The 11,464-nt window shown below is 56.0% G+C and overlaps 4 protein-coding genes across 4 annotated transcripts; 3 read left to right on the forward strand and 1 right to left on the reverse strand.

The window, feature by feature from the left end:
* Window positions 1–1,233: 1,233 nt before the first annotated feature.
* SPSK_02664 (uncharacterized protein) lies at window positions 1,234–2,177 on the forward strand (the record flags this gene model as incomplete). The annotated part of the gene is made up of 2 exons (XM_016729532.1): window positions 1,234–1,979; window positions 2,060–2,177. 2 exons carry the CDS (start codon window positions 1,234–1,236, stop codon window positions 2,175–2,177), a joined length of 864 nt encoding a protein of 287 aa, XP_016589378.1.
* A 3,319-nt stretch (window positions 2,178–5,496) lies between these two features.
* On the forward strand, window positions 5,497–8,534 carry SPSK_02202 (annexin; the record flags this gene model as incomplete). Its single annotated transcript, XM_016729076.1, has 2 exons — window positions 5,497–8,139; window positions 8,196–8,534. 2 exons carry the CDS (start codon window positions 5,497–5,499, stop codon window positions 8,532–8,534), a joined length of 2,982 nt encoding a protein of 993 aa, XP_016589379.1.
* Window positions 8,535–8,944: 410 nt separating this feature from the next.
* SPSK_02846 (splicing factor 3B subunit 5) lies at window positions 8,945–9,282 on the reverse strand (the record flags this gene model as incomplete). The annotated part of the gene is made up of 2 exons (XM_016729709.1): window positions 8,945–9,205; window positions 9,280–9,282. The coding sequence occupies 2 exons, from the start codon at window positions 9,280–9,282 to the stop codon at window positions 8,945–8,947; spliced, it is 264 nt and encodes an 87-aa protein (XP_016589380.1).
* Window positions 9,283–9,831: 549 nt separating this feature from the next.
* SPSK_02460 (uncharacterized protein) lies at window positions 9,832–11,343 on the forward strand (the record flags this gene model as incomplete). The annotated part of the gene is made up of 1 exon (XM_016729331.1): window positions 9,832–11,343. One exon carries the CDS (start codon window positions 9,832–9,834, stop codon window positions 11,341–11,343), a length of 1,512 nt encoding a protein of 503 aa, XP_016589381.1.
* Between the last annotated feature and the right edge of the window lie 121 nt (window positions 11,344–11,464).

Raw genomic sequence — 11,464 nt, forward strand, 5'->3', positions numbered from 1 at the left:
TCTCCCCACATACAGCATACTCCGTACGCCTTTCACCACCTGCATCTCCGGCCAACACTTCCTTCTTCCTCCTGCCACCCTTACTTTGTCCTTTCCTGTGGTTTTTTGACATAAAAGCTGTTTTCTTTTGCAGAGACAACTCTTGGTTGTTCTTCTGCTTTTGTCTGCTTTTCTGTCTGTCTTTCTTTCTTTTGTTCAACCGCATTGGCTTAGCACCCCTACTCCCAAATTCATAAATCACCAAACAACACCAAAAAACACCCAATCCCAAATCCCACGCACTAAAAGTGCCCAAATCCCCCCCCGAAACCCACCAATTATTACCTCCACCCTCCCGGCCTCAATTTAGCCTACAAACCTACAGGCCACTTCAAAGATACGAGCTCCATATTGCAATTGCGGGTCCTCTGAAACTCCCCAGCACCAAAAGTCCATGTTCTTGGCATTTGACTGTCAACGCCCAAGACGGTCTGGGCGATCGTATATCTCAACCGGCCGCTCCTCTCACACCTCACACCACATATAGACTTCCTCCCTCGCTCCTGCCTCTTGGCTCTTGTTCTGCTCCGAACCTCCCATTCTTTCCTGTCTGCTGTTCCTCTCTCCATTTTGTTTACTTGTGAAAATAACAATTCGTATATGTCTCTTTTCCTTTCCTCTCTCCAACTCTGACCCTCCAATTTCGCCAAAAGCAACAGACGCACTCCTCACTCCTCGCCCTGCGCCTTCATTCCGCCCACTGACCACAAACTCATCCTGGCCGCGACCAATTGTTCTGCGTTGCACCCTCGTCTCTTCAAAGGTCTATCCTACGTGTCCGTCGGCATTGTCCTCTATTCTCCCGGCCCTTTAATCTACGCGGAGTATTTCCCGGTTGCCAAGAAAACGCATTCATTTCTCTCTACTGGACCTTGGGCCTTCGAGCGCTGCTTCCGTCTCATCTCGCCTGCTCGCCTTTATTCAAAGTCCAGTCCACACTCCTGGTTGCATCTTCTTTTGCGGCTGATATCTTTATCTGTTCGGCTGTGTACACAGCATCTGCGTGCATGAGCGTACCACCAAAAGCTTGAATCGGAACAAAGCCGTCCACTTTTGCATTTTGCCTGCAGTCCTCCTCGGGTATTTATCAAACCGTCTCTCCTCTCACCTCGACTGAAGAAGACTTTTTTTTTGTTTTGTCTACTCCTTTCACCCACAAAACAACGAGTCTGCACACGCTCGCCTTTTGTCATCATGAGGTCAACGACAACTTTTCTGTCTCTCCTGGTCACCGCGGCCAGCGCGCCCGTCGTCCTGGCTGCACCTATCCCTGGCAGCCCGTCTGCTGGGTGGGAGCGCCGCCTAGCTGTAGGTGCCAGCCGCAAGTTCCTCCGTCTGCATGAACTGTCACCCGAAGCCGCCGCTGCCCTAGCCGATGAGACCGGCCTGAACGCCAATGTCATTGACAACCGCCACTACACTCCGTCCGGTGACTCTGAACCGTCAGCCGTACTGGCCACGCCTCGCCCAATCGTGACGACGTATCTGATGGGTCTGGGTGCCACCAAGCCCCGTGTTGCGAAGACGACGACGAAGTCTACTACTACAGGAGGAGACGCCACCATATCAGACGCGCCCGTGCCTATCCGCCTCCAGAACGCAGACGAAGGCATCGAGGTTGTCATTATCGACGCCGATGTTGAGGCCGCCCTCGAGGCTGCCAAAGCCATTGCCGGCACGCCCAACTCCTCGCCCATCATTTCGCCCGTGGCCGTTGATCCGCTCCACTCGGCAGAGCAGGCCGCCCTGCTGAGTGTCGACGTTCCGGAGTCTGTGAAGATGGAGTCCCAGCCGCTCCACCACAAGGCCCGTCCCGCAACCGACGTGCCGTGCCAGTATGCACAACTGCGCCGGGAAAACGACATGATGGTCATTGGCCTGGTCGCCATCTTCCTGCTGGTTATTGTCGCTGTCGAGCTCTATGAGAGCAGCACGGAGCGGTACGTTCATTTTCTTAATGCTTTGCTGTCTCAGGCGACGCTCCACGTTTCGTTGCAATGCACCTGCTAACGCATGACAGAAAACCTGCACAGGATGCCCCCGTGGGTGCCATTAAGCTGGATATCGACGAGATCTCAGAGAAGCGTCCGTTGTCTGTGCAGGCATCTCCTGTCTCCCTGGCATCCAGCGAGCAATAATCACAACTTGACTACGCAGACGCGTTTTCGCGTCTTCGACTGTTCACTTTGTACTATGAGCATTCCTCCATCCGGCCGATGGACAACGGTCGCAAGCTGATTGTCCGGCCCTTCGGGAATGCCTTTTTCTTTCCACTTGTCTTTGTAGCAACGCAACGCATGAGGTTATGGCGCAGGGATGGGATACAATTTGATTTTCTTTATTGCGACTTGGGATTCCATTAGCGACAGGAACGAGGTGTTATGGGCATCTGATACATTTCTTATTGTTATATTCTTTTTGTTTGCCATTGGTTTTTTATTTGACAGCAGCCCTGGAATTGGCGTTTTCTCTTTTGGGGCATGAGAGAAAAGAGACGAATGCCGCTGATCAATACGATCAATGCTTGGGGAAATCAGATATGCATAGACTAACATTCAATACCAACATACCCAGTAATTGATTTACACAGGAGAGCATAGTATGCAGTAAACGGCCTGTAGATCGTTGAACAGTGTCCAAAAGTGTCTCTTGGCCATGCGATCAGAGCGGGTTCCCTCCGAGAGACTTGTCTCCCTTCATTCCGTCTCTACTGAACCCGTAATTGATGATGCTGGATTTGCGTTAGAGTCGACCTCGCTCCTTCCCCTACAGGTAAGTTTGACGACTGAAACAAAAAGGCTTGGCATGATTCGCGTTGTTGCCTTTTCAGGCAATTCATTATCACCAGGAAAGAACGAGCAGCAATACGCGGAAGTCTCGCTGAACAACCCCAGTCGAGTTATTGGCATTTTTTCTTCGTCTTCCTTCGGCTTCTTCTTTGGCATTTGTCACTTTTATTGACATTCGAGAACCGCTTCCAATCCGTTCAAAGCCCCCCCCCCCCCTGGCCCCCACCTCACACTGTCTCTCTCCCTTACCATCAAACCATATATCCCTTGGATTGTGATGGCTTCAGCTTCGCCCTGTCAATAACGATGCCAGAAGAAGCTAACCCAAATTTGCCAGCGGGCCTCTTGTCGTGGGAAACGGTCGCTTCCAGCCTCGACGAATGTACCAGGCTGTCTTTCCATTTCCCTCATTTTACAACGTTACCTGCCGAGAGTCATGGTCCCCCGAAGAGCCGTCGACCGCGTTCCACTCGGTGCTTTCTAGCGGCCTCCTCCAAATCCGATCTACCCAGATCAACGGCCACTGCCCAAAAGAGGCAATCCAGAGCAGAGCAATGCTGAGCAGCGCACATTGCAAAACATCCACGTGCCGCGCATTCGACGTAGACGACGACAAACAAAGCGAAAGGGAGAGCCAAGAGAGATATGGCGAGCTTACCGCAAGGATTCAATCAGTGGACAGGGTTGCCAAGAAAGGGCAAAGGACAATTTCCCATGAATTGAGATTTCGTTCCTCGCCGGCAATGTCTCGCTAACCGCGTATGTCGGACTCGAGGCATTGCCCACAGTATTACAGGCCAAGACAACCATCCCAATATGGCTCCCAGGGTTGAACGAGGTTACCAGTCGGCCTTGGTCGGCCTTCAAATGAACCTATCAACTCTCCACTGCACGACGTACGACGGCCTCTGGTTAACGGTCCAAAGACAAACACGCAGAACACCCCAAAAATGTACACCATATATGTCGTACACATCAGACAAAGACCTGCTGACTCGTCTCGCGCAACCAGGCAATGCAGAGCACAGCGTGAATCCCTCTCTCGAGAAGCGGATAAGAACGCCCAACAGCAGATGCGAAACCTCTGTCTATTGCATTTGCCAACATAACCAATGGTCAAACGCCTATTGATACGCATTTCTACACCCATCCAATACTCATCTGCCGTGCTCCTTAGGTGATTGTTTGGCTCCCCGTGACCTGTTACATCTCTCATCGGTCTCGTTGCGTCTTGCCGGTGTGGCAGATAGCTTGGCAGGCTGAACCACGCAATACCTTACCCATGCCACCAGGACCGTGTCTGCGGCTACAAACCCGGTTTTCGTCGCAAGGGCCCATGCAACCTGTTTTGATTTTGTTTGAAAAGCAGTCGGCCACCCAATGCTTTGATGTTTGAGAAAGGGGGGCTTGTTGTCCCACAGTTAAACGGCTTGAGCACGAGCTCCAGTCCATGTGGGCCCCGTACTCGAAACAAAACCCGTTTTTATCGACGACACGCTTTGTTAGCTCCAAGAGCTAAGAGGGGAACAAGCGAGCGCTGTGTACGGGCGCAAAAAAATAATCTCTATGAGCCCAACAACGGAACTGGGAAGGCTCGGAAGGCAAAAACGGACGGCGCTACCCGCCACCATGAATAATACTGCGAGCCTCCGGTTTGTTTACTTCAAGCACTCGAACGCACATAGTCCGAGATACTACGTGACGCGGCGTACATTGGCCACAACAGCACGTACGACGTCTCTTTGTCAATGTGAGGCAAAAGGGTTTGGCTGTTGATGATAATGACCTCCCCGCTGGCATCACCTTTAACCAAAAGAAGCAGCATATCGGGTCTTATTTCACAAGCTGCAAGGCCAGTCTGCAAGAGCTCACTGGCTCGGCTGTGCCTGCACGTGAGCTGCCCTCCCGATCCTCATCAAAAGCTGCAGAAAAAGTGCAACTAGAAGAGGCCTGTAGGGCATAATCTTACGTGTGCTGGATGCACCTAGCCCAGTCCTTGGCCCGCGTCTTCGTTCGGGCCCTCCATCCAATCCCGCTTTACCCCCCCCTCCACTGCCAACCAACCCCTGTCACAGAACAACACGAGCAAGGATCTTGGAGGGGCTGCCTCTTCGCTTTTACCGCAAACACAGCACAAAAGCAAAGGGAAATGCACTCAGGCAGCCTCTTCTTCTCGTCTGCACAGTCTTGGAGTGTGTTCGTCTCCACTGCGAAGGCTCTTGTTCCCTGTTCCTCTTCCAGCCTCCTCCCCGTAACAACCGCATTCGCCTTCGTCTGTAACTCGAGCCTCTTTCTTTAGTTTCTGAGCGTTTCTCGTTTTTGACCAGCTCCTGGTTCTTGCTTTTCTTAAACAACGTAAAACAGACAAAACAGCAAAAGCGCCAGCATACGAGACAAAGCTCAGTTACATCCTGCTTGTTTTTGTTTTTGATTTGCCGTGCTGCGATCAGCGACTTTACCATTTGTCAAATTTTACCCCTCCTAGCATCGACAGGCGTCATCTGCGACAGGTCGTGCCACCTGCGTCACCAGAGTTTAGAAATCAGAAACACTCCCTTCTTGCCTCCTTCTCCCTCTCCAAAGAGACGTCCCTCTGCGAAACGGAAGACTGCAGGGCAGGGATACACAAAGACAAAGCACACTGCCGTCGCTTGGCCTGTCCCGCGGCATGTCTCTCCAAGTCAACGACAGCGGCCGTCGTGGCCGATCCAGGTCACCCTCGGGCCGGGAGCGGGACCGCTCCTCCTCCCGCATCGAGCGATCCCCGTCCGGTCGCGATCGCGAACGTGACCGTGATTACGAGCGCGACAGAGAGCGCGATCGCGATCGCGAGCGTGATGACCGCGACGACCCCCACATTGTGACTGCCGCCCCCTACCCGGGCTCCTTCCCCGGCGACGATGACGGCCCCAATGGCAAGGACGACGACCCGCGCAAATCTGTTCGTATTCTCGACTACGATGACTACCGGGGGAACGCCACCCAGCCGCCACCATCTTCGTCGGGACGAGGAGGCGGACCGACCCCAAACAGCGGCGACCCAAGATACCGCTCATCCAAGTATGACGAGGATGATGAGGCGGACATACGCTACGGCGACCGCCGCCGTGAGAAGGAAAGCAGCCGCGACCATGACTATGAGCGTGGTGGATACGAACGAGAGCGTGAGCGCGAACGCGAGCGTGAGCGTGAGCGTGAACAGGACAAGGGCAGAGACGAGCCTGCGATTGCTGCTGACAAGTTTGCCTTCTTGCCCGCCAAATATGCCAAGAAAGTGGAAGCCGCCGGGCCGGCTCGGGACAAGCCGTCGGCATCGTCGCATGGCGGCCGAGAGCCGGAACGTGACCCGCGTGATCCCAGAGACTCTCGGGACCACCGTGAACCGCCACGCGGCTATAATGACGAGCGCCTGAGCGATCGTACCCGTCTGGGAGCCGGACCTGGCGCAGGACGCCGCCATAGAGGCAGCGGCAGCGAAGAGGACGACACGGACGATGATGACGAGGGCCTCGCCTACGGACACGGCGGCGTTCCCAGCGGCAAGTCCGCGGGAAAGCCGTCCTACGGCTACAGTGGTGAGCCGAAGCAGTATGAGTACGCCAAGTCGGACAGGTACGCGTCCTACGGTGATGATCGAGAGCATGGTGCTGGCCGGGGCGGTGGACGGGACCCGCATGTTGTGACGGCGGAGCCTCGGGACCCGCGCGATCCGAGAGATCCCAGAGATGCTCGTGACCCCAGAGATCCGCGGAGCTCCAGAGACTCCTTTGATGGCCGGAGTGGCCGTGATCTCAGAGATCCACGTGACCCCCGTGATCCTCGCGATCCCAGAGATGCCAGAGATCCTCGTGATCCTCGTGATGGTCGCGACCCTCGCGACCCTCGCAGTTCGAGAGAGTCGTTTGACGGCAGAACTTCCCGCGATCCGAGAGACTCTCGGGACCCAAGAGACACCCGGGACAACCGGGACCCCAGAGACCCTAAAAACCCCAGAGACCCCAGAGACCCCAGAGACCCTCTTGATGGTCGTGATCCCCGCGACCCGCGTGACCCGCGTGACCCGCGCGACCCACACGATCCACGCAACTCCCGAGAGTCGCATGACATCCGAGATGACCCTCGCTACGAAGACGAACGAGCATCTAGGCACTACCGTGACGACCCCCGTGATCCTCGCGATCTTCGTGCAGACCCCCAAGCCGATCCTCGTGACCCTCGCTCCAGCGGCAGCAACATCCTGTCTGTTGAGCCCCCTCGTCGCCGTGAACGGTCGCGGTCGCCGATGCCGACCAAGGGCATGGAGCGCTTGTCGGTAAACACGCTGTCCGTCGGTCCTGCACATCACGCCCCTGGCGGTTCTCTGTCTGCTGCCCCGGGCTCGCCCATGCAGGAAGCCTACCACGGCACGTACCAGTCCATGTCGCCCATGCCGTCGCCGCTCATGCTGGCCTCGAACAACCCGCACGGTGCCGGAGACGTCCAGGTTATGGATATCAACGGTCCTGAGCCCGACGATGAAGACTCCCCGTCAGCCACGAAAGGGCTTGGCGGTGGTGGTGACGGTGGTGACAAAATTCGGCGCCGCGCGCGGTTCTACGATCCAGAGGACGACGCCCAGCGGCTGGCCAAGGCCCTGCGCGGCGAACGCCACCCACCCGACACGGGCCCGCTCATCGAGATTCTGCCAGGCCTCACGCACGACCAGGTCTTGGAGCTGCGCACGGAGTACAAGCGCATCGTCAAGACGGGCACCGAGCGGAAGGGTGTCAACATTGCCAAGCACATCCGCGCGCGCCTCAAGGACGAGGACCCGGCGCTGATGAAGGTGTGCTATGCGACAGCACTCGGTCGCTGGGAGAGCGAGGCCTACTGGGCCAACTTTTGGTACCATGGCGACAAGACGCGCCGCGAGCTGCTAATCGAGTCGCTCATGGGCCGCACCAACGACGAGATCCACCACATCAAGAAGAGCTTTACCGACAAGAAGTACGGCGACAGCATCGTCAAGTGTATGCGCACCGAGCTCAAGGAGGACAAGTTCAAGCGGGCCGTGCTCTTTGTGCTGGACGAACAACGCATGGAAGAGGTGGGTCGTGATGGTCGCCCGCTGCCGCTGGACCGCGGTCTGATCGAAGAGGACAGCGCCACGCTGCACCACGCCGTGCGCGCCGAAAAGGGCGGCGAGACGGCCATGATCAACGTCGTCGTACAGCGCAGCGACGCACACCTACGCGAGGTCCTGCGCATCTACAGCGCTCAGTACCAGACCAACTTTGCCCGCGACTGTCTCAAGAAGAGTGGCAACCTTGTTGTAAGTCCCACCACTCCCCTCGTTCTTGTTGTTTTCTTGCACTGCTAACAGTTTAGGGCGAAATGCTGGCACACATTTTGAACGGCGTCATCAACAAGCCCGTCCGCGACGCTCTGTTGATCCACCACGCCCTCACCACCTCCAAACGTGACGAGCTGCGCCGCGAGCTCCTAATCTCCCGGCTCGTCCGCTTCCACTGGGACGGCCACCACATGGCCGCTATCAAGGCTGCTTACCGCAGCCGCTACAACAAGGACATGCAGGAGGCCATCCGCGAGGCCACTGGCAGCTCGGATTGGGGCCTGTTTTGCCGCGAGCTGTGCATCACCCGCGTGCCCGACGATGTGAAGCGCGTTGAACGTATCTCGGAGATCCGGCGCGACGACCGAGACTAGGTAAGCAGTGGGTGTTTGCAAAAGCGTCTAATGAATTTTGTATGATATCACATTTACATCATATTTTGGAATGAAATTTGGGATATTTTTATATGAAAAAAAAATTATGGCCAAAAAGAAAATGTGACTTTTAAAGTTAAGTACCGATATAAAATGTCCGAAAAGAAGAAAACCTCCTTCAACCCGTGACAACCGTGAAAGAATTTTGTGCATAGCAGAAAGGGGGCAAAAAATAAAATAAAATTAAGCACTAGAAACGTAAATTGCATGCAACATAGATGTATTTCATGGTCGAGCAAGGCCGCTCGCCTCGTAACAGTGGCCGTTCTCGTGATATCCCAGAATAACGCCAATGCACTGAAACAAATAGTGACCAAAACAAAACAATCTCAAATCAGCAGATGCAGACCCTAAACCTCATCTTCGTCTCGCGCCGGCGGTGGTCCGCATGGCTGCACCATGTTCTTGAGCAGCTTGAAGCGCGTCTTGGCCGCCGGCTCGCCCTGCGCCAGCGACAGGAATGCCAGCATCGGCGGGTGGCCGACCAGGCTCGAGTATGTATCGCGCATAATGTTGGACTTCCACTCCCAGCTCGTCGTGTCCGGGTGGCCGGTGCCAATGTATTTCTGCTGGAGCCGCTCGAGCTCCTGCTGTGCGCGAAGTTTGTCGGCCTAAAGGAGACGTGTTAGCTGGCTGCGCCTTCATGGGAGGGCATATGATGGGCTCAGCTGTGATTTGAATCTACCATTGTAAAGTTATGAGGTTGTTCTGACTTGGAACGTAGGTTTGGTGAAGCTACGATGGAGTCGATGGCGAGGCTTGTGTCACGATGAGGCGAAGTACTTGTCGCAAAAATTAGGCTCGTCCATAGATAGCCCGTAAAATGATGACTAACAATTGCTGTAGCCTGCTATACCAACTACGCGCGCTACCACCCTGCTTAGATAACGCGCTAAACTTTGGAAGGTTTGGTGGGCCAGGCGCTTCCAATCTTCAGCGCGTGCGCCAAGTTCCCTAAACTTGCGCCTGCACATCCGATCTTGAAGCATTACCAATTTGCGCCACGCCACGGAAAGCCTTGCGATATTTGGACACCAGCTTTGGCGCACCTTAATTCCTGCATGTTTCTTATATAACGAGGCGCCCCGACAGCAAAATAGCTTGGCGATTGCCCCTGGTGGCAACGTGCCTTTAAAGGCAAACTTACTCGCCTCGGCCACGACGACGATTTACCGGTCACGTCCGCGGCATCGATACCCGACACAGACTACCATAATACTAGTCGACGAATGCCACAATGACAGACAGCTTCGAAAGCAACTTACTACGGCTCCTGAAAGCGATGCAGGAGCAGAAGGCCACCTTCACAGCAGAAGCGAAACGGATAGCCGACCATTGCCATTCCGAGCATACCGGGGATGGCACGGCCGCAACAAATGGAACCAACAGCAAGGCAACACAAGGCGGTGATGTCGAGATGACGGACGCACCAAGCAAAGAAGCGACAATAGCGACGGCAGCGACAACCAACTCGGCGAAGGCCTTTTTTTGCCGGCCCTGCTACAACGACTTCCTCACCATGATCTACCAGACCTACGCATCGCCCGCACAACCACAATGGTACGCGACGCAACAGACATCTTTTGTGGCCGAGGTCGGTCGGCTCCTCGACGACGTGCGCAACCTGCGCGCCCCACTTTCCAGTGTGGACAGCTGGATCAACGCCCAGAAACAGGCGTGGCTACGCAGCCAGCTGCGGGACGCCGTTGCGGTGCAGACGCTGGCCGAGTCGCTGGACGCGGAAAAGGCCGCGTTCCATGCCCAGCTGGTGGATCCGACGATACAGCTGGACGTTCTGCTGCGAGCAGTGACGACCACGGCGGGCAACCAGGTCAACGGTGAGCGTGAGCGCATTGTGGCGGATGTGCAGACGGCGACCAAGAAGCTGCAGCAGACGTCTACCGACAGCAACGAAAAGAGCACCATCTACCGCGATAATCTGTTCCCGGGGGGTGTGCCGGATCTGCCGGCTGTGCGCGCGATCGAGAAGAAGCTGCTGGATGGCACGGTCGGCCTGGACGAGGGCCTTGGTGACATGCTTCGAGATGTCTATGGAGGCGAGGACGAGGACGCGCGCGCGGCGAAGATGCAGAAGCACCAGAAGAGGCTGGCCGAGCTAAAGCGGGCCAAAGCGGCGCACGAGGCGCAAAAACTCAAGAAGATGAAGCCCATCGATGTGCCGTACTTTTTGCAGGACGACACGCCGTGTGCGACGTGCGGCAAAGCCGCGGATCCACAAAAGAGCCCCTTTTGCGAAGTCTGCTTCCTCGAGGTCGACTATTGCTTGCGCGAGAACCAGACGGTGTGGTGCTCGACGACGTGCATGAAGGAGGACTATGCGGCGCACCTCGCGGCGAACCACGCGTGCGCAGCGGGCGACCGCTGCACGCGCGCCAAACCCCTTGGCGATTCCAGCGCAACGCGTCAAGAGCCGCGGTACTATTTCTGCCGGGAGTGCGTGCTGTCCTTTAGTATTGGGACGGTCTACTGCAGCGAGCGGTGCGCCGGCCGCGACTTCCAGCCGCACCGCGAGAAGGTCCATCTGCCGAACCGTGAGATGCGCGCCGACTCGCGCGACGACAGGGGGGAGCTGAGCTACAGCAGCGCGCGCAAGGTGGCCTACACGGCGGCCGACATTGGCAAGCATTTGCTATCGCTGGGCGAGGCGCTGGCCGGCTGCCAGAAGAAGCACCCGGACTGGGACCTCGCGACAACCAAAGTGAATCTGACGCTGCCGTGGACTGCATAGGGGCGGCCCACGTAGCAAGGACACGGAAGGACACGCAAGCAATCGCATCCGGGATACAGCTCCTTTTCACGGATGTACTGCGTTCGTTTCACTGGGTAGATTTTATTTTATCTGTGCGAGA

Source organism: Sporothrix schenckii (genome assembly GCF_000961545.1).
Source record: "Sporothrix schenckii 1099-18 chromosome Unknown Cont43, whole genome shotgun sequence".
NCBI classification, from domain to species: domain Eukaryota; kingdom Fungi; phylum Ascomycota; class Sordariomycetes; order Ophiostomatales; family Ophiostomataceae; genus Sporothrix; species Sporothrix schenckii.